Consider the following 23,348-nt stretch of genomic DNA (forward strand, 5'->3'; position numbering starts at 1 on the left):
GATGAGCATCATCCTACATTGGATTTCATAGAATTTGGCAAGGCACTTAAGATGATACTCATGGCTTTGGAATTGTATTTTCTTGATTCATCAGTAGAGGTATTTCCAGAAACAACAGAATCCCATACATCATATCCAATAGCTTGCAAATAGATTTCCATTTTATCTTTTCAAAATAAATTGGACCAACCTATTTCTCTTCTTTAGTTGTAATAGGTTCTGAAAGAATTTCAATACTAGGAACTTCCTTTGGCTTCTTTGAATGCTTGGTGGCTTGCTTCCTTGACTTTCTCATCTTGATTCACCTGAGATTTTCCTTCCAGTGGTTAAGTTGCTACTGAAAGAACCTGCTCTAATACCAATTGTTGGAAATACTAAGAGGGGAGATGAATCAATATTTCTTCAATTAGTATTTTTAACTTTTCAAAGCATTAAACATTATTAGAACTAGTTAAACATAAAAAAATCAATAACACCATTCAACAATGCACAAAATCAAGACAGTAAACACCAAATATTTTTAGGTGGAAACCCTTCTGGGAGAAAAACCATCGAACATTTCTTAATATTTTGTCTTCAATAAAATTTACATCAATATTTCTCGGCTCCAACTGAAGAAGACTCCAACCCCCTGATTTACAGGCTCCAACTTGAAGGATGCCCCAATGCCTTATTTATCGGCTGCTACTGGATGGATGCTCCAACACCCAGGTTTACAAGCTTCGCCCTAAAAGATGCTCCAACACCCTGTTCACCAGCTTCCACTGAATGGACGTTCCAATTCCCAAGTTTACAAGCTTCGAGCTAAAGGAAGCTCTGACTCCCTTATTCACCAACTTCTATTAGAAGGATGCTACAACACCCTGCATAGGCTCCAACTTGTCGTAGCACCGCCCTGCCACCCTAAAGTGTTCTCAAGCTCCGACTTGAAGGAGACTCCACTCTCTTGCCTTGCACCACCCTGCCACCCTGCACAACAAGCTACCACTTGCCTTGAAGGCTCCAACCTTTAGCTCACCACAGTGAACCATGTTTCATATATTTTCAAACTAGATCCACTTGCAATGCAATCTTTTTCCAATCAAATTTGCTTCAACTCAATCTGCACATCAAACCCTAGCTCAAATGCATCAACTCTCACAATAGTATCAAGCTTAGCATATCTGAAAAATATGTAATATAGGTCATTAGTTCTGCCCATTGGCACCAAGCCCTAGTAGTATACTTTAATAATCAATTCATAAGCTCAAATAATTTTACAATACAATTTTTTGCTCATAGAAATATACTTTCTTTTTCTCATCACAATCTATGACTCAACAACCATGCAACATGCTCAATTGTGCAATGCATCCTTGTTGGCGAAACCCTAACAATGTCTTAACAAAATTTTGCAACTCAAAACAAGCTCTCATGATCAATTAGTCCTCTTTACTCAAAAGCATATAATATTATATCCTTACTCAATCCTCAATCATACATCCTCTGACATAAGTTTAGGTTGCTCTTACGCTCAAACTCTAATTTCTTAGCTTAAATTGGCAATATGCAAGTGGACTAATCAACTTCAAATAGTAATTTGATCATCAATCATACATCAATACAGTTCTCATGCCTTCAACTGGTTCTGTCTTTGAATTTTGAACTCACAACAACTCCATAAACCATAATAAAGCATGTTCCAAATTAAATATTATACAATTTGTATATTTCTGGCACTAGTCATTGGAAACTATTTACTATTAGACAGATTGTACATATGAACAAAAAAATTAAAATATTTTGACTTTGTTATGGTTGTATCAATGTAACGATATGGTATTATTATCATACCAATATAAATATCCCTTTTCGATGACCATTTGGCACACAACCCTCTGCTAATGTGGCTTCTCGTATAATGCCCATGAAAGAAAGAGAAAGAAAGAAATTATTTTAACGTCCACGAGGCTAAAGATAGCCTATGGGACAGATTGCTTCTTCATCTGCTTGATGTATTCGGCCCTTTTTTTGTGAAGCTTCACAATAAATGCTCCCATCTTCTCGACAAACCCCTCATTAAATAGATTATCCCAAGAGCTAGCTGTCAGCGTATCTGCATAACTTTCCCTGTTGTCTTTGAAGGCCTCACATTCTAAAATGAAATGTTTTTTTGTTTCCACTTTTCCGGAAGAACAAAAAATGCATACCCTTTCCTCCCACACTTCCTTTGGCCTTTTCCAGCGCCCTGTTTCACAACGGAGTTGATGAGAATTAGTCCTTAACTGAGCAATAAGAATTTTGGCTCTCCAAGAAATATTGGCCTCTATGTATGCTTTTGGTTGATGATTATGAGTGGGATTAAACACTTCAACATAGTAATTTTTCTTTCTTCCTAGCTCCTTCTCCCAAGTACGTTTGTGGAACTTTTCCATAACAAAAGCTTTTATCTCTTTGTTGTTTATGGGGCACGCGTTCAAGCAAATATCCCATTTACTAAACCATTTGTTATTTTGCTGCATCCAAGTTTTTTTGCTCTTGCACAATCTATCATTAAAAAAAACCTTAGGCCATCTACCCTTAAGGACAACCTTAGGCCATGATTCATCTTATTCAGCATAGTCGTCTATAAAGGTAGCGGAGACTTGACATGGATGGTTTATATCCAATCAACACAATATATATAACTCGATCATTCTTTAACCCCAATGGTCCACTCAGCCAATTTACAACACTATATCACTCATAAGTTGATATTCAATCGCACTCATTCAAAGGTCCAACGCACAAGTAGAACGAACTTTAATTTCTTTGTACTTGTGCCCAGATAGACTTATTTTCAGCGATCTGATCAATTTCCCAGGATTTAATACTATAAGGTTAATTGGACCGATGCACAAATTGTATTATACAGAGTCTAATTGTATTGCTATATGAACAGAGTATGTGTTGGTTAAAGTGATTGTGCTATAATCACCATGAATATGCTTTATTATACGTTATTCAGATCAAGTCAAGATCGTTGTAAAAGATGCCCGGATGATGGGTTTCGATTAGAGCCTTGATCTACAAATACAAATGAGCCACAAAGATTGTTCAAAGAAATTGAAACAACTCCAAAAATGCCAATGATTTTTAGCGAATATGTTGAAGGCTGCAATAGGTGAAAGTTCCACAACTTTTGTTTGATTTGGTGTGAATATTTTACCAGGTCACAAGTCCTAGTCAAACAACAAGTCTCAATGTTGTAGTTTATAGTAGAGTAAGAGATTTACTAGATGCCACAAGACTGTGAATTAAGTCCTTAATTCACCTAAGAAACCAGCGCAAGCTTTGACAGATAAAACTCTCTCAAGGTTTAATATTCTTTGTCATATATACAGAGTTATATTGAACCCTAGGCACAGTTGTATGCTACAGGTCGAATATTGTTAAAAGCTTAGCTCTGTCAACAATTCTGAGCTTCAGAACTTCAAAAGGGCCACATTATTTTCTTAATTGATCCTTAGATCAATTCACACTAATATTTAGACAGAAGGATTGCTTCCACAATACTTGATGTAATACTAACTCTTAGACTCATAAAAGTCAATGTATAGCCCAAAAAAATAGGAATCACAGAGATATCATATCAACATTTACTATGCAATTTTGGAGAAGGAAATCTACCCCTAGACATTCGTATGACTCTGAAACCCTCAAGAACATATGCCAAATATTCAAGGTCACATGCCTATGCAACTGCGCATATTTGTGCCCTAAAGGGTCGAAAATTATAAGAGGCACTTCAAAAGAAATTTGGTTTGATTGTAGTTTGCAACCCAAACATACTTCAGATTTTTCCTTCAAGGAGAAGTCGAAATGCCTGAAAGAATTAATCCAAAACAAGGTGTTAATCTTCTTCAAAGTTGTCTTTGAAATAGGCTTAAGAAATCCCAACAAAACCCTACCAAAACATAACACAAGAAGATAAACCCAAAACCATTTCAGAATTCTCAACCTCCAAGGGTTGAAGGATGTAACTAGTGTCGGTCTTCATAATTGTATTTGATGAAAAGAAAAAAAATTATTGTAAAGAAAATTATTTTTGAAGCATGGGTTTCATGTTCCTTTATTTATTTTCTAGGTCAAAGCCTCCATTGCCTCCATTGAAGGATTTTAGGCTTTGTCATGAGTCAGTAGAGTCATTTTCACATTAATTAGACCCTTCTTGAGCTTTTGTATCATGTAAAAAGAATTAGTTTTTAGTCAAAAGTGTCATTTGTCACCTCCACACCAAGTCAGCCCTGTCCTGATGAAGTCGACCTGGATAACGACTATTCGACCCAATAGAAGCAGTATATATAGGGGCAACTCAACTCATTTGAAGCACACACTCAACAAGTTCAATCTAAGAGAAAGAGGCAAAAAAGGAGCAACGAAGTGATATAAGTTTCATTGTAAACGTTTTTAGTCAATTTCAGTTGGAGCCTCATCATGACCATTAGATAGCTTCCAAGCAAATTTTAAGATACTTATGCGGAACTATTCATCATTGCCTAAAGTATGATGGGAAGGAAATTAGATTATTTACAGATTTTGATTGGGGTGGCAGTGAGACAGAAGAAAGAAGTACTACAGATGGTTGTTTCAGATTGGGATCCGCAATGATTTCGTGGATGAGTATGAAACAAGATCATGTTGCTTTAAGCAGTGTTGAAGTTGAATATGTTGTTGCATGTGAAGTGGTAAAAGAAGCAGTGTGGTTAAGAAAACTCTTGTGAGATTTGTTTGGAGGGCCATTGGATCCTACAGTGATAAATTGTGATAATCAAAGCAGCATCAAAACGTCTGAAGATCTTGTATTTCATGCTAGGACAGAACATATCAACAAGAAGTATCACTACATTAGAAGTTTGGTACATGATGGAGTTGTGAAGCTACAAAATATTCCGACAAATGAGCAAGTAGCTGACGTATTGACGAAACCTCTTCCAAATAAGAAGTTTGAATATTTTAGAAGCATGCTTGGATTGGTTGATATTACAGATTTAGTAGATGGGGAGAGATGAAGCTTCTTGGGCCAAGAAGATGTTTGGGAGGACATATCATCGCCCTGTGATGATATCTAGATCTTGAAGTAGGGATAGTGGCATTGGTCTTAGAGCTCTGACCTTGGATACGCACCTAGATCCTTGGGTTAGTGTTAGAACTTAAAAGCCTAATGGTTCCTAGAGTGGCCAAAGCTTGAGTACACCTTAGTCCCACCCGATTAGAATACCCTGGTCAAGTATATAATCTGTAGCACTGCATGTGTTATGACTCTTCATAGACCATATCATTTTGAGTTCATCCATGCACTTATGTATATATGTAATTATGAATACCTCCCTAGTTAATAGGGAGTGTTGAAAAATGTAACTAGTGTCGGTCTTCATAATTGTATTTGATGAAAAGAAAAGAAAAAATGAATTTTTATTGTAAAAGAAAATTATTTTTGAAGCATGGGTTTCATGCTCCTTTATTTATTTTCTAGGTCAAAGCCTCCATTGAAGGATTTTAGGTTTTTTCATGAGTCAATAGAGTCATTGTCACATTTATTAGACCCTTTTTGGGCTTTTGTATCATGTAAAAATAATTATTTTTGAGTCAAAGTGTCATTTGTCACCTCCACACAAAGTCGGCCCTGTCCTGATGAATTCGGCCTGGATTAGGGTTATTCGACCGAGCAAAAGCAGTGTATGTAGAGACAGTTCGACTCATTTTAAGCACACACTCAACAAGTTCGATCTACAAGAGAAAGAGGCAGAAAAGGAGCGAAGTGAAGGAGAAGGAAGAAAGAAGCTGGTAAAGATAAATTCGAAGTTCTTGGGTATCTCTCTCTCTCACGTGCGAATTTTGCTAGGATTTCTAGAGTGAAGCTAGGGCTGAAATTTCTGAATTAGTTACTGGGCTGAAACTCTAAAGCTAGGGGTCGAAATTCTGGATTGACGCTGCATCAAAGAAGCTGACACTTGGAAACTTTGGCAGAGATCATCTACTTGAAGGAAGGGTTGACTTGGTGATTGGAGGTATTTATCTAGGTCTAAAGGGTCTTGGATTGTCTCATCTTGATTTGAATCTACTAGTGGAAGAGTTTGACTGGGTTTTGCCCTAGCTGAGTGCCTATATCTTGTGTTCCTTGTTCTTGTGATCTTCATACATTTAATTTGGTAATTGCTTGATGAAAATACAATAAAGAAGTAAAAGAAGCCTACATAAATCACAAGTAATTATCAATAAAAGAGGAATCAAAACCCTAACATCTACATGCATTGATTTCTCAACACTATGAAGATTTTTCAAGACAACTCTAGGTCAATATATTGTAGAGCGAATGCAAAAGGTCAACGTGCAAAATCCTTGCATTGTGAGGAAAATGAGTCCCATTTATATATATCTGGAAGGTTCCATATATGGGAGCCAATTTGTAGAAAGGAGGGAAGCCAACCTATCCTTTTGGAGGGAAGATGAGATTTTGAATTTAATTTTAAATTTCATTTTCGAGCAAAAAGCCTTAGAACCAGTGTAAATGCTAAAATTCAATTAATGTGCCTTGATGAATATTCCTCCAATCAACAATAATCAATTTATGAAAACTCCTAGGCCAATGAACCAATAAAAAACTGCCACATCATCTCCCTTTGGGGATTTTGACCACAACCAGGGGGTTTTGACATTCTGAAGGGCATACTTTGCAAACCGTGAGGAATTTCATGACATGTTATATACCATTGGAATCAGTTTGACAAGGAGCATCCAATGACGATGATCTTAGGAACAACCCAACTAATCTTCACCTTCAAAAACTTTAACGAGGCTTCTAGGGTTTTCCACGGCTTCTAGAGATATGGAGCTTCAGTCACTGCAATCCAAACAAATATTAAGAGTGTTCATGAATCGACAATGGCATCAATGACAACATTCAACAGGTTTCTTAGATGAAACTTAGTTTTGAATTGAACAATAAATTGTATTTTAATACTACCAATATATATTAATGGATTTGAGATTCTTTAGATTCTCATATTATTTGTGAATAGCTTTTGTTGATAATATAATTTTGTGCATATGAGACTTGTGTTGACTTTTTTATTAACTTATATTTATTATGTGTAAACATGCAAACATTTTAATTTCTTAGTTGTTTGTATCCCTTGATGAATGTTTTTGTTTAAACCTATGATTGCATTCTTTTACAACTTAAATAAACATTTGTATTTCTTGGTTGCTTGTATTCCTTGATGAATGTTTTTGTCTAAATCTATAATTGCATTCGTTTAAGACTTAAGTTTGTTTTATTGATAGGAAACATTTTATTAAATATCATGTCCCCAAAACAACCACCTCTATTTATATTTCAATTGTTTATGTAATGCCATTGTCAATTCCTTAACTTGAATTGTATCCCAAAGTTATACCATAATAGACTTACTACACAATGCTTCTAAAGGAAGTTTTTGCATTTGATCTCCACAACATCAATAATGTGATATACTTTGTTAAAAGAAGGAATTGCATTTAATCTCATTGTCATCCATACGAGGTGGCAAAGTATATTATTTGTTAAGTAATGTGTCGATTACTAAAAGTGATCTCAGCAACCGTTAAAAATGAAATGTGTTGGGGAGGTCTCCCATTGAACATCACTGCTAGGCTAAGTCACAGGACACGTCCTCCAAGGTCCCGTGTCCCGTATTTAACGTGTCGGACACGAAAACAGCCCTAAAACGCATCGAAAACGTTTTTCATCGTGTCTTGTAAAACGTAAAACGTATTCTGTAGTTTTCGTCGTGTCCTTCATCTGGAAAACGCGTATTCGGTTGATCGAAAACGTTGCCCTAACGTTTTTCCTCCGGTTGAATACGTACCCCACTAAATGTGTAGTTTAAAGCCCACGCAATTAGTTTTTCCGGGTTCTTTTCCTATTTTCCTCCATCGTTTTCCTCCGCCGTCGCTCTCTGTGGCTGTGTATTCGTCGTGTGGAGCTGTTGTGTGGAGCCGTTGTGTGAACTGAGTGTGGAGTTGTTGTGTGGAGCCGTTGTGTGGAGCCGTTGTGTGAACTGAGTGTGGAGCAGAGTGTGGAGCCGAGTGTGCAGCGTTCAGCGTTCAAGAAAACCGTTCGGCATTGTCTGGTCGCAGGCTCACAGGCTTCAACGTGTGTGACATTTGGAGTCAGCACCTAGAAGTTAGCAGGGTGCAGCGTGTGTGGCAGTGTGCACTGTGACTCGTGAGGTTTCCCATTCAAGTAAACCATGGCCCCGGCTCGTAAGCCCGTAAATTGTGTTCACGTTTTATATATTATTTGATTAATCATTATATATGATTAATGGGGTTTCTAACTATTTATATTGCCCCATTTCTGAAATCTGCCAACTTAGAACTGTTCTTTTGGCAGTTTGTAATTTGCTTTTGATCGTTTGAAAAAACTTGAACTGATATTAGCCTGCCTGCAATAAACCTCAATGCGAATATACAATGTTTAAAATATGGTCCTTCCCGTGAGACCCAACCACATTTTGCATCATATTTACTATAACCTTAAAGCTCAGCCTGGTGAGAAGTTACAAAATAGAATGGAAAGGGCTAGTGATTTCTGGCAAATTTATTAGATATAGGCCTTGATGCATGGCCAATATATTTTCACATGAGCTGGTTTGACAGGTCTGTCATTGTTAGTAGAATTTAAGTGGCAGTCTGCAGAGAATGTCACATGACAGTTTCTGTCAACAATATCATGTCCATTGTCCAATATTAATGTTGCTTTTATAAGTTTTTTCTATTTTTTCCCAAAAGAAATCAAGCATGACTGTACCACAGCAAAAAAACGTGGTACTCTGTCTCAGCTCCAAAAATGGAGGAGATACATCTTCTTACATATAACATTAAAATGATTTATATTAAAGATATTCTTTGATGATAAAGGGAAGATCTGTAAAGAAGCCATTTTCTGAAAATCAAACAGCTCCTTTCACATACAAGGACTCCCCCTTTCCCTTCATACAAGATCTCAAACATGACTGTACCACAGCAAAAAAACATGGTACTAAGTTTTATTTAGTATAACTTTGTTGGGTACCATGGTCAATCAGATTGTTGTCTGGGAGATTATTTCAGATATATATTATACTGAACATATTGCTTATGAATCATGATGGTATTAAGGCTAAGTTATATTTCCTATTCTTTTACGGTGCCCAAAATTTGGCTTATGGGCTGGTTATTGAGTACACATGATGTGACTTGGGTCCTTTCTGGTGACTACCACTAGTTTTGTTATATAGTGTCAGCCTATCAGTGTTCACTGTTCATTGTTTTCTGATATTTGTTGAAGGTCCAGATTAAGGTCCAGGTGAAGTTAAAATGACATGTCAAGCATCTTAGAAGTTGTGGTGCTTTGTGTGGTGTTTGAAGGTCTTTTGGGTCTTTTTCTAGAGCATCTTGGATATTTATAGGCTATACTATATAGCTAATTGTTTAACTTTAATCGTTTTTTTTGTAGGTGAAGGTGTGTGGACTTTATAACAGCAAGAAGATTAATGGCTCAATCATCCAAGTCAGCCAGCATAGGTCAAAGGAAGGGTGGTGCTTTTCGTGGGCCCCCCCTCCAAGTGTTTCTGTTTCACCTTCCCTTGGTCATAGTGCCCCAAGTGCTTCAAGTGAAGCTTTAGGTGCTTCTCAGCCGACATTAACATATGATGCTGTTGCAGCAAGACAAGAAGCACAACTAAGAAAATACCCTCTCTGGAAGTATGTAACCAAGAAGCAAGGGCAAAAGGTTGGTGCGGGAGGGAATGTGCTTTGGTCTTGTAATTTCTGCAAGGGTGAATTTAAGAGCACTTACTTTCGAGTTAAGGGCCAAATGTTGGGCCTTCCTTGTGGAATTGGAGCATGCAAAAAGATCAGTCCTAAAGAAAGAATGGATTTGAAAAGGGAGGATGCAGCTAGCTTTGGGAATGTGGTGGAAACAAGCAGGAAAACTAGTAAAAATGAAGATCCTCTTCCATTCTTGAGGAATGCTAATAGTAGTAGATTTGGGAGAGAAGCTAAAATTCAGCCAACAAAAAAGAGGGCAACCCAAACTTGTGGTGGTCCAATGGACAAGATTTTTCAGCGTGAGCAACGAGATGAGGTTGATCTTACATTGGCATTCTTTTTCTATCTCAACTTCATTTCTTTTAATGTTGCACGGTCTCCTTTGTTTATTGAGATGTGTTGAGCTCTAGTTGATAGGGCTCCAATTGGGTATGTGCCTCCAAGTTTAGAGAAACTTAGAACCACATTGTTGGTTAAGGCAAGGAAGGAGGTGGATAAAATTCTACAACCTATTAAATCATCATGGATCTCATCTGGTGTCAGTATTGTTTCTGATGGATGGACAGATACAGCACGCCATCCTCTCATCAATTTCATGGTATATTTTCAAAATGGACCAGTTTTCTTGAAAGCAGTTGATGCTCTTGGACAATACAAGGATGCACAATATATGGGTGAGGTGTTTATTAAAGTTATTGAAGAAGTAAGCGTTGAAAGTTGTGTGCAAATCATCACAGATAATGCACCTGTTTGCAAAGCAGCTGGCTTGATTGTGGAAACTAAATATCTACAAATATTTTGGACACCATGCATTGTTCACTCTTTGAATTTAGCACTCAAATCTATTGCTTCAGATGTGACATGGATTGGCAATCTTATTGAGGATGCACGCCATATCCGAAATTTTGTGCAAAACCATACCAATGCTCTCACAATATATAAAGAGTACACACATCTATCATTGTTGAAGATTGCAGATACTCGGTTTGCTTCCTCATTCATCATGCTTAAGAGGTTGAAGGAGGTGAAGGCCGCTCTTGGGGCCATGGTTATTTCAGATCTTTGGTCTTTTTGGAGAAAGACGGATCAAACTGCTTCAAAAAAGGTAAAGGACACAGTGTTAGATGATGGTTGGTGGGAGAGGGTGGATCTTACCATAAAGGTTGGTGGGAGAGGGTGGATCTTACCATAAAGATCATGAACCCTATCATTTCTTTCTTGCGGTTTGCAGACACGGACCAGCGCATCTTAGGAGAGGTTTATGAGGGTTGGGATTCCATGATTGAGTCTATGAAGACTATTGTTATGGAGAATAAGTGCCCTGGATATGAGACATCAACAGAGAGCTTATGGTCCACCATACAGGATATTCTTATCTCTAGGTGGGATAAGAATTGCACACCTTTGCATTGCTTAGCTCACTCTTTGAATCCCAAGTACTACAGTCAAGAGCGGCTTCGTGGTGGGACCTCACACAGATACCCTCCTCACATGGATGGAGAGATTTCACAGGGGAGGAAGATAGCATTCAAAAGGATATTTCAGGATAGCGCATCTTTTCTTGAGGTGGAGGAAGGCTTTGTAGAATTCTCCAGGAGATTTGGGGGGTATGATGTACTTGGAGATAGGGGGGTCAAAGGTGCCTATGCTTGGTGGGCAACTCATGGGGCAGCATGCCCTATTCTACAACAGTTAGCCTTGAGGGTCCTCTCTCAAATTACTTCATCTTCATGTTGTGAGAGGAATTGGAGAACTTACGGGAATCTATATAGTTTGAAAAAGAGAAAGCTTGAGCAATCCAGGGCGGAGGCAATGGTGTATGTGCACACCAACCTTCGTCTTATTTACAGGCAGAGACAGGAGTGGTTGAAGGGAAAGACAAAGATGTGGGATGTGTTTCTTGATGATATGGGTTTGGACGACAGTGTTGAGTCAGCATTAGCCAACATGGATCTTAATGACCCAGTGCTAGAGCCAGTGACTTTTAATGATAAGTCATAGTATCTTGAGGGGTCATCCTCCACACCAACAAATGCAGTAGCAGATCTTGGATTGGGCATAGAGGAGGAGGATGGAGTACAGTGAAATGGCAATGGCAGTGATGGTGACTATGACATAGAGGACATGGACTATTGATAGAGTGATGAGCCATGGACTCATGGTTCACTAGCTAGTGTCTAGTGACTCGTGAGTCATGACCAGTACCGAGCTACGATATTCCTACTTATTTTGTATCTACTCTTTTGTATTTTCCATTGGCATTCTCTCAGGAGTCAGTATCTACTATCTATGTAAACACTAAACAGTAATATATTTTGATTTTGATGACTTGATGGAAAATCTGCATTTTATGGTTTTAATATCTAAGTTCTAAATTTATAGTTAGTAGTAAGTACTTAGTAGTTTCTTATGTGCTTGTAAGTTGTACATGAACAATGAACATTGAATATTCAAGAATCAAGACCAAGCATATCACATTCTAATTTCTAAATAGTAAATTCTGATTCTATTTATTTTTTTAAAATGAACTATGAACTTTGAAGTAATTATATTTTAATTTGATTAGATAAGTTGCAGCCTGCAATGTAATATGGATAAAAAACTATATTTCGGTGTGTGTGTGTATATATATATATATATATATATATATATATATATATATATATATATATATATATTATTTATTAAATATATATATAAAACGTGTCCCTCGTGTCCTGTTTCCAAGTCGTTGCGTTTCGTATTGAATACTCGTATTTACGTGTCCTCGTGTCATGTGACTTAGTTGCTAGGTGATAATTGTAGCTAATGTCATGAACAATCAACATTGAAGAATGGATTTTTCTTCATGTTATATGGTTGTTGTGACTTCTCAATCCCTGACACTTGAAATGTTACATTGGGTGTTGCCACAAGCAATAGATGTTGGGCTGGACTTTCCCCTTGGCAATGTTCTTGTAAGTTTGTTTTTAATCCTAGAAGCTTAAGGTTCTCCTCAACCACCTTGGCAGAACTCCACGTGAAGACAAAGATTTATCTTCTTTATAACATTTTCATAAATTACATCCATCCACCTATCATTCTCCATCTTTGATGCTAATTGATGCAACAATTAATGTTCACCATTTTCTCAAATCCATGGTCTCTTTCTCTAGACCTCCTTTACAAATTTTCTTTGGTTCATATAAGACAATAGTCATAGCCTCCAATTCTTTCTCCTATACAACAAATTATGCATTTCTTCATTACTCTAGCAAGATTAATTTTCCATTCCAAATTAGTGTCGAAAGATCCTTTCAATGTGTAAGGTAAACTTGACTCGAGAATAGAGTCAAAGTTGTCCAAGTCTAACAGTGGAGGTTTTGGGCACGTGGTATTATGTACCCATTGTTTTTTGCCCATGGTATTGAATGTAATGGAGCTTACAAAAGGCTAGGAAGACTTCATTGTAAAAACGAGGGCAAGGAGGTAAGCGGTGAAGGCTCACTTGGCTAGGTTGGCCAGGGTTTTTGGCCAAGGCTAATGAAATTTCATTAGGTTGGGTTTTTCCCCAGAGTTGGGGTTTTCCCAGGGCAAATATTTTGTGCATTATGTGTTTAATGTTTTATTATTGTTGTTGGTTAATTTATGTCTCTTGCAATAAATCTTTTTGTTTAATTGTTTCTCGCAGTAATTATTTTATGTTCTCCGGTAAATTTTTAACACAATGTAGGTCATGTTATACTAGGAATTAGGATACCCACCATCATCTCATGATAGACTACCAGGCAAGCATTTAAATACAATAAAATAAAATCATTGTAAAAAATAACATTAGATTAACAAACAATAAAAATGAGTCAATTTAGGTGGGGTGGCGGGGGAGATACCCCCTACCCAATGGTTAAATTCATTGATAATGCAACAAAAAGTTCAAAGGTTCAAATCTCATAGAAGTTTTGCCCCATGTTAGAGTGGGTTTCTACCACGTTAATACAAAATTGAGGCTGAAAGCCCCATGCAAATCATCCAAGAGTGAATACCTATCAAAGAAAAAAAGAGTTAAAGATATAACCAAATGTAAACAAGAAACATTACACCACAATGCTCACGTCAAATAAAAAACAAAAGAGCCTTGTAAATATATTAAGAAAATTTGGACAAATGAATTAATTTAACTATTTTATGCTCAAAGTTTACAACATAGTTGTGATATTCCTAGATTTGACTACCAACTATTCTCAAATATGGAAGCTATGGCCTTGGGATGAGTAGTTGACTCAATGCTCCTTTAATCCTCGTTGACAACATATTCAATCGTCAATACTTCTCATTCTCCCAATTATTGACAGGAACTCTTGAGTATGTTGAATATCACAAAACAAAAAACATCATTGCACAAAATTAGAATCAAATAGAAAAACAAGAGAGCCCTAGAAATATATTGACAAAATATGGACAAATAAATTATTTTAACTTTTTCTTTCTTTTACTATGGTGAATCAGTATATCATTAGAGTAATGTCGATGACACCCAAGAACAAACCTAGTGGCTGCCACTATAACAACAAGAGTATATCCAGTATTTTTTACTCGGAGTATTTAACATAGTTGTGATACTCCCAAATATTATTACCAACTAATCCTTATCATGGAAAGTATAGACTTAGAATGAGTACTTTCTCAATAGTCCATTCATCCCATCAACCGAGTATTCATTAATCAATATTTGACTGCTGACTATTTCTAACTATGAAAGGTATAGCCTAGGCGTATTTGGCTAAATACTACCCTCATTCGCATTGACCAATATGCGCCATACAACCAAATATCCACAAGTACTCTTCAGTATGCAAATATCAGAAGCATTGTTATATTCGTCGAAGAAAAAAAGAATCAAACATGTACCAAATGCTAAGTGAAATAGAAAAACAGCACACACACACCACACAAACAAACAAAACCTTCAACAAATGAAATATTTCGATTATTCCATATTCAAGGTCAGCAACATTGTTGTGATACACTCCAATTAAGACAACCAATTATTCCCGAATATGGAAGGTATGCCCTTGGGACAAGTACTTGGCACAATACTACTCTAATCCCCGTTGACCAAGTACTGATTGCTCAACACTTGCCTTACTCCCAAGTATTGACAAGTCTTCTCGAGTATGACTCGTAATGTCGAAGTTTTCCTTCATTAAATTTGCTCTTTTCGCATTATTTTGTACTGCCAAGTATGCTGAGTATTGCAAGTTGCCTACCTTGAAGAGCCGAATCCAAGTCCCAGTGCAGTAACAGCCCAGTTAAAATCAATTTCATCCTTTGCTGCCAGAAATAGACAGTAACAAAGATTGCATTGACTCGTTCAGAATTGACAGGTGAACACGGTGCCAAAACCATAGCTCAAGTAGGCACCTAAGCAATTTGGAACATATCCAAATGTATTAATAGAGCACTAATCTCAGCATAAACTCTAGTTCGGACCCACAATTAGGGTAAATAATACATTTTCCACTTGAGCACATTGTTTATTTTATACAGCTTTACTACAATTGGTGGCCTGAATAGATAATGCACACATAAAATTGTGGAATGAGCATCATAATGACCAACTCGCCCTAAGCATGAATGCAGGAGTACGAGCATTGCCGTTTGTCATATATAATAAACCTGGTTGCAGTGTAAATCCTTTTCCACAAGGGATCTTGGCAAAAGCCTCCAGTAGGATTTGTGAAACTGGATGTTTGGCATCAGGATGATGCATCTCCTGGCTCCTTTGCATGCTAAATGGATCTTCTCTTGATTTGCCTATACTTAAACCCCAACCAAAGCCATTCTCCGGAAATTTGGAAAGGCAAAGAGCCCATTGCAAGGACTTTGTACCTGCTCTGCAAAGCCAATCCTCCTTATCTGCCTGCAGCCATCCGCCAATTTGCATAATCTCATTGAACTCTACCTCTGCTGAAAAAGCAACTGACTGTGTGGAAATTCCCTTGGAATTGGAATTCAAGGATGGTAAGCTTGGATATTGAGCAGATGATATACTAGATGATGCACCAAGGCTATTGGTACCTTTGAAGCAGGCATTGGAAAAAATAAGTGGGCCAATATCACCCCAATCTAGAGCTTTTGATAAGGGATGGGGAGGACTTTGCAAATATCCATTCAAACCAGAAAATGCAAATATTGTGCTTTCTAAGGGTTGGAACAATACTTGTCCAAGGGTGCCCGAACAAACAGCACTGGCTGATCCAGATGGGTGAGCACCCCAACCTGAAAGATATTTTCCTGCAGAGATGGCAAGATTTGGTCCCTTGATAGTAGCTCCAATGGCGGAACCTTGACAATGCCTGAAAAGGTCTGGCCCAGTATCAGAGAACCCTGTGAGAGCATGATCCTGCATGAAAAAAAATCACTGTAAGAGGTGAATTCAATTTACAGAAACTCAGTGTGCCATAGGTATTAAACCAAGTTACTGGGATACAGGTATGGTTCTGCCAGATTTTTTAAAAGCCAGGACCCAGATACAATGGGGAAACAGCAAACACAAAAAGCAATAATAGATTTTTATAGTTTAAAAAAAATTGAAAAATCAGAGTTAAGAATCAAAACCATCACAGAATCACAACAATTAAACTGCATTAATCCAAAATATAAAAACAACTCGTATAACTTCGAAATCATGATGATGATAATTCAAGATGGGAACAAATGAAAGAATGGAAGCAGGAGAACAGTGGCCTGATGGAGAGCTAAATTAGTGCTATAGATGTCAAATGCATTACTGCCATAAACTGGATAAGTACATCCCTTAACGGAACAAAGGGATGGCTATAAGGAAGGATGATATGGCACATGAGGGTGCACTTCTCCATGAGTGCACCCCCCATGAGGATGCATCTCTAGGGTTTTCCAAGTAGTTTTTCATAAAGAACCATAGTTTCATTCTTGAGCTGAGTGCAGGTGGTAGTGTAGTTAATTCTATGAATAGTTTAAGTTGACTCGATTCAATAAACTCAATGGGATCCTTTGTTCTGATCTCTTCTTTTGTCTGATTTCTCTTAAGTCTAAATTTTCTTGCAAGATCTGAACAGTGAGCCTCAGCATTTGGTATTTGAGCCTATGATTCAGGCCTTCTTTCCACACAAATCTGGTTCCTTGGCTCCACACCCACCCAGAATTCATCCAGCACTGGGTTCCTTGAGGTTTTCCCCTCCATCCCAGCTACTTGTGGCATTTGTTCCGGTTCTCTTTGACTCAGTGCCCACCCAGAACAACTATCTTCAAGTTGGCATCCGTTCTAGTTCTATTTGGCTCAACATCCACCCAGAACATCCATCTTTAGCATCAATCTTGATTCCTTGGAGAAAGCCCACTCTCACCCTAGATGCTCTCTCTCCTATATTTGGTTCCTTGAAGGCTGCCTTCCCACCCAGATATTTTTTTGCACTCACCCTAGACAGCTCACACCCTAGGGCACCATTGACTAGGAATTTTTCTACTCTCAACCGCTAATTGTTTTGGGGATCACTCTTCGACAATGCTTCTTTGCAAGACTCTTCTTTAAATGATGCAAAATCACTTCTCTCTAGCATTGTACAAAAGCTCTCTGATGTCCTCACCAATGCAATACAAGCTAAAGCTCCCACCCCTGTTTCCATGTGGACACATGCAACTCTTTGCCCAAAAATGGTGTCCAAATGCAGAAAAACTTCCCAATTGCCTATTTTGAAACTTGCTCTGACATGAATGAAGCTCAATGTTGAATCGTCACACACTACCAACTAGAAGGCCAAAAGCTTGATGGTAATCTCAATCCGCCTCTTTGGAGATCTACATTAAACTCATTGAGGATCACTCTACCAGTTTCACTGTGGGTGCATTACCACTTGGAATGCCTTCTACCAAGCCCTTAGATGGTGTTTTTACCCGCCCAGATATCTGCAAAATTTGATGTGCAAGTGATTGCAGCTTCACTAAGCTCCAGGTCAAAGCATACAACAGTATATTGAGCTTCTCACCAAGCTCCGAATCCGACTCCAAATCAAAGAATCTGAAGAGTTATCCATTCTCAAATTTGATTCTCGTTTGTTAGATTTTTTCAACATGCTTTGGCATTATTTGAGAGCACCACTCTATACCAAACCTTTATATGCACCCTAGTTGTGGAAGACAAAGTAGACAAATACACTCACTTCTCTTCTTCTCACAACCTTAAGGCTTAACCCTCACCCCACTCCCATTCACATGCTACCATAGCCTTCTCCCAACCCCATTGTTGGTTTGCCTTTCTCGTCTCACCCTAATGGGCGGTGTCATTACAATAAAACACAAAGCCAGTCTATTGCAGATTGTTGAGTAATGCAACATCAAGAAAGTTACTGATCATTCCTATCAGCCATCATCTGCTACCCCTTCTCATGAACCAGAAGTCATCCCTCTTACCAACCTACTTCTCAAAATCCCTCACTATTGTTAATGACTACAGATCTTTCTCACCACTCCACTGATTTCCTTTTTACCCATAATTACCAAGTCAAAGATCAACTAGCCACTCTCATTCTCAATAATGGAAATCAAAAGAACTTCGTCCTCCATGACTTCATAGCCTGTCTCCAGCTCCCCACAACAGCCCATCCCTCTCCTTATTACCTAAGTTGGGCGCAGAAGGTGGACCTCATTTGTTGGTCAATAAAAATTATGCTATAACTTTCATTGTTGGCATTTTTGGGGACATTATCACATGTGATGTCTCTCTGCTTCACTGTTTTGATTTGCTTTTAGGGAGCCCATACCAACATCAACTTAATGCCTTGTATGATGCTTACTGCAATACCTATAAACTTTTCAAAGAAAATAACACCTATGAACTCACATCTACTATTGTTTCCCCTCTACTTTTTCAGTCTAGCAATGTCGTTTTCCACCAACACAACCTACATAAATGTCTCTCTCTATGTAGTACACCCTGTCAAGCCTAATAACGAATCTCAACATCCACCACCTTCTATGCGACCCTTATTTGAGAAGTTTTATGATGTCTTTGAACCTTTCATGGACCTTCCTCCCATCCAGGTTATCCAACACGATTGATTTAGTTCTAGCTGCCTCTCCTCCCAACACCCTAGCCTACCACTTATCCCTAGTTGAAACTACTGAAATGGAACGCCAAATCAAGTCCCTCCTTGAATTTGGCCATACACAACCTAGCTCATCTTTGTGTGCCTCCCCCACTTTCATTATACCTAAGAAAGAGAAGTAGGAATGATGTCTAGTCACTAATTATTGTGCTCTCAATATAGTCACTCTCAAAAACCGCTATCCTCTACCACGAATTGATGATCTATTGAACCATCTCAATGGAGACAAATCCTATAGTAAGCTAGATTTAACAATAGAATACATTAGGTTTGCATGGCCTCTGATTACACATTGAAGACTCTTTCAAAACTAAATTGGCTTGTATTAGTGGTTGGCGATGCCTTCTGGGTTTACCATAACACTTGCTACCTTCATGAGGTTTATAAATATATTTTCTTCACCCAATTGGGCAATTTTATTGTTATATGTCTGGATGGCATTCTTATTTTCAGCCACATATGGGAGGAGCACCTATTGTGTGTATGCCTAACCCTGGAACTACTAAGCACCCGCAAATTGTAGGTACAAGTTCCTGCAACCTAGCATGTCCCTTCTATTGTACCAGCCCTTACAAAGTTTTCTTAGCGGTCTCAATTTTTATTGACGCTCTATTCCCCATTTGTCACATATTGTGGTTCCCTTGCATCATCTCTCTCATAAGCCCAACTTCACATGGACCAAAGCAACCAAGGAGAGTTTCTAGAAATTAAAAACAGCCTTATCTTCTTTATCCAATGCTACGCCTTCAAGATTTGTAGCAACAATTTGAGATTGAGATAAATGTTTCACAATACACTATTGGGGTCATGCTTAGCCTTAAACAAGGAGTGCCATTCTAAGATATTGACTAAAGTCAGGTTGAACTACAACACCTATGACAAAGAATTTTATGCTCTATTGAAGGCCTTGAAAGAGAATACAATTATCTTGGGTAAAAAAGCAATTTTACACATTGATCATCACCCATTAGTGTTGGAGAATGTAACTAGTTTCAGTCTTCATACGTAAATATATCTTTAATGTCTTCATTATATTGTTTGTTGAAACATGTTCTTCATGCTCAAAAGTCAATGAGAGTCAAAAGAAAATTTATTTGGGTCATGTCACATTTGGACATTTTAAAGAAAGAAAATTTTATTTTTATTTTTGAGTCATAAGCCCACAAGATGACCAAGTTGGCCCAATGGCACCTATTCAACCCTCGTGGGAAGCTATATAGAAGAGACAGTTTGACCTCTAGGAAGGCTCATTTGATCATCACATCATCAACGATCTTCTGCACCAAAACAAGGGCAAGGCATATTTACCAGGCTATCAAGCCATTAATACGCGGGGGCAGTATATGCCCACCGCTGGATAATGTACTTGTTTCGATTCAACGGTGGGCATATACTGCCCCCGCGTATTTATGGCTCAATAGACTTGGAAATATTAGTTGCCCCAAAACAAGAAGGAAAAAGGACGAAGTCAAAGGAAGGAAGTCAAAGGAAAGAGAAAGATCAAAGTTTTTCTGCACTATTTCAGCTCGCACATGCGAAATTTCTGAGGCACTTTCTGAAGTATTGCAGGGCCAAAACTCGGCCTCTATTGCAAGGCCAAAATTCTGATTTAAACCAGAATTGAAGAAGGTTGGCCAGCATTGACTTTGACTATTGAAGGAGACTTGGAGGAGGCTTTGACTTGGTGTCTTTGTGGCTGCTTGGTCTTGGTCTTGACCTGGATATCTCACTTTGATCTGATTCTATAAGAGAAGGATTGTTGGGTTTTGCCCTGGCCTTTGGCCTAATTTCCTGTGTCCTTGTTGTCTCATTGCGATCTCTATTTTTTGAACATTTGTATAATTGCTTGATGAAGAAGACATAAGAAGAAATAAAGAAGACATAATATTCACAAGTAATTATCTAGAAGAAGAATCAAGCCCTAATCTACATTGCACTTGATTCTCCAACATGGAATTAGAGCTAAGGTGAAGGAAGGAAGCTTGAAGATCACATATTGTTGACACTCTTGATTAAGGACATCCTTGTAGCGGCTCTCCCTCTCTCTTTTCAATGGAAAAGTATATCAAAGTCGGTCTCAAGGCTCTAGTGATTCTCCTTGAATCCATCAAAGGATACATCACTAGATTTGCTTCCAAACTATCGAAGGAAATCAAGGATGGAAGTCTTTATTCTGCCCTCACAGGTTCAAGTGAAGATGACCACACATGGGTAATCAATAGTGGAGCTTCAAGGCATATAACAGGTGAACATGGACATCTCAATACTCTATCAAAAGGAAGTTCCTCTCACAAGGTTGAACTACAAAAATAGCTATTTGATCAAAGGCATTGGATCTACCTCCATCGAGTTAGAATCTAGTAAGAGCATTCATCTCAACAACATCCTCTATGTACCAAGTTTGAAAAATAACTTACTCTCTATTTCTTGTCTAGAAGATAAAGGAGATAGGATAGCATTTGTTGATGGCAAATTGATTGTCTGGGCTAAGGGTGTTGAAAAGTGTAACTAGGTTCGGTCTTCATAATGACATGTAATTGTGACTTTTGTAAATGATGTAATGAAGAAAATAAAATTATTATTGTAAGCCTTGCTCCATAGGTTTCATGAGCAAGTGATTTTATTTTAGATGGCTCCCATTAAGAGCCCTAGTATTGGTCATTAAAATTCAAAGAGTCTATGTCATGTATGAAGAACCCTTCTTGGGGATATAACAATGTATTTGAGTCTATAATATGTCTAGAAAGCCCTCCAACGACAAGCACTAATACTCCTCTTGATGTCGGCCTCAATATGCATAAGAAACTCATGCCGGCTCAGCTTATATGAAGACACATCTATTCGAGATGTCACATCGACCAATATACACAGACACACTACTATATATACCCACCTTGGCCTATTCCACAATCAGAAGATTTCGCATCTCTACCTGTAATTTTCAGATGGGTAAAAACAAAGAGAAGGTTTGGATCTCCAATTTAGAGTTCGGATCCTTCTGTAATTTTCAGATGATAGATTACAGTAAGAGCTGAGGATTCCTCTGAGATCTACAGGCAAGCAAGAACAAGTTTGGATTCAATAGAATACCATTGTAATGGGTTCGGCCTTCTGAGATATCTATACAGTTCAAATTACAGTCACTTCGTGTTGTGAGAAAGTTACGATGCTATGGAGAACCATATTGAAGAGCACAGATTCGGTGTTATTACAGTATTATAAGCCTCGTGCCTTTACAGTGTTAAAGGGTCAATATGATCACAGCAAGAAGGATGACATTACAGTCAGAGGTAATGGATCTATCTCAGTTCGAAGAATGACCATTACAGAAGTAAGAGTATGACAGCGAGAAGTTGATGAGGAGATAGTGATAAGGTCTTGATGATAACTATGTCAAAGCGAGAGAGAAATCAAGAAAAAGAGAAGACAGTAAAGAAAATTAGTGTCTTGGTCTTGGAGTGGCTAATAGGTCAAGGGTCTTGGTCTTGGTATTCGTCAATTGGAATCTCTATAAGAAAAATTTGTGCAGGTTTTCCTCTCAAAGAGTGAGAGGTTTTGGCCCTGGCTCATAGCCTACATGATGTGTCTCTTGTCTATTTATGTTCATACATTGGTTATTGTTTGATGAATAAGAATTTTAATAATCTAAGAAGAAGAAAATCCTAATCTAAAGAAGTAAAAAGCATTCACAAACAGTCACTAATCAAAGAGAAATCACCTAATGCTAATACCCTAAGATGGGGTTTCAGAGCTAAGGTGCAAAATTCAAAGGAAGGGCATCTGATCAAAGAGACACTCAAGGATCGAGCTTCAAGAAAGGCATCTAAGCAAGTCAAAGGTTATCAAAGCAAAAGATCAAGATCTACATCGAAGAAGCAGTCTACAACAGCAAAAGTTTTGGATCCTCTAGTCATCATCAAAAGACCCTCATCAAGTTTTCTATACTTTGAAGACAAAGATCACATTATCTTGAAGAAATCATTTCTGATCTGCACTACCAAAGAAGGTGAAGTATTTTGAAGACAAAGAAGGCTAGAAGGCATTGCCATCATCTTCAAAAGCTACAAAGCAAGTTCCCTCTCATTGAAGCTAGGATCCTCTTCTTATCCTTGAAGAAGATCATCCGAGGAAGCAGCAAAAATCACCATCAACAAAAAAAGCTAGATCTAAAGGTGTTGACATCATAAAAGGAGCAATCCAAAAGGGAGCACTAATACATCTTCAACCATCATCAAAGTGATCAAGTTGAAGATTTCACCTTCACTTGTCAAGTAAGCATCTTTCATTCTTTAATCAAATTTGGTAAAATGACTTCATATTTGCAAGGAGATCTATAAGTTGGTTGGGTCATCAAAATTCCTTGCATGCAAAAAGGAGGATAGACATAGTCCTCAAAGAAAGTGAAGTCAT

At 37.9% G+C, this 23,348-nt stretch overlaps 1 protein-coding gene across 2 annotated transcripts in view; it reads right to left on the reverse strand.

Moving 5' to 3' along the window:
- Positions 1-3,406: 3,406 nt before the first annotated feature.
- The window catches only part of LOC149204560 (uncharacterized), a 178,023-nt gene continuing 158,081 nt past the window's right edge, over positions 3,407-23,348 (reverse strand). The window contains exons 3-4 of one of the 2 annotated variants that reach the window (XM_089394753.1): positions 16,013-16,195; positions 3,407-3,844 (exon numbers count right to left, since the gene is read on the reverse strand). In XM_089394753.1, coding sequence (XP_089250879.1) covers positions 3,812-3,844; positions 16,013-16,195 — 216 coding nt within the window. In that variant the 3' untranslated portion in view covers positions 3,407-3,811. Of the gene's footprint in view, positions 3,845-14,757; positions 16,196-23,348 lie in introns of those variants that run through there. The other variant, XM_089394752.1, reaches the window with a different exon arrangement.

The sequence above is a fragment of the Pinus tabuliformis genome, chromosome 1_2, assembly GCF_031772625.1.
Source record: "Pinus tabuliformis cultivar Carrire ecotype Pingquan chromosome 1_2, CPIR1, whole genome shotgun sequence".
Lineage (NCBI taxonomy): Eukaryota > Viridiplantae > Streptophyta > Pinopsida > Pinales > Pinaceae > Pinus > Pinus tabuliformis.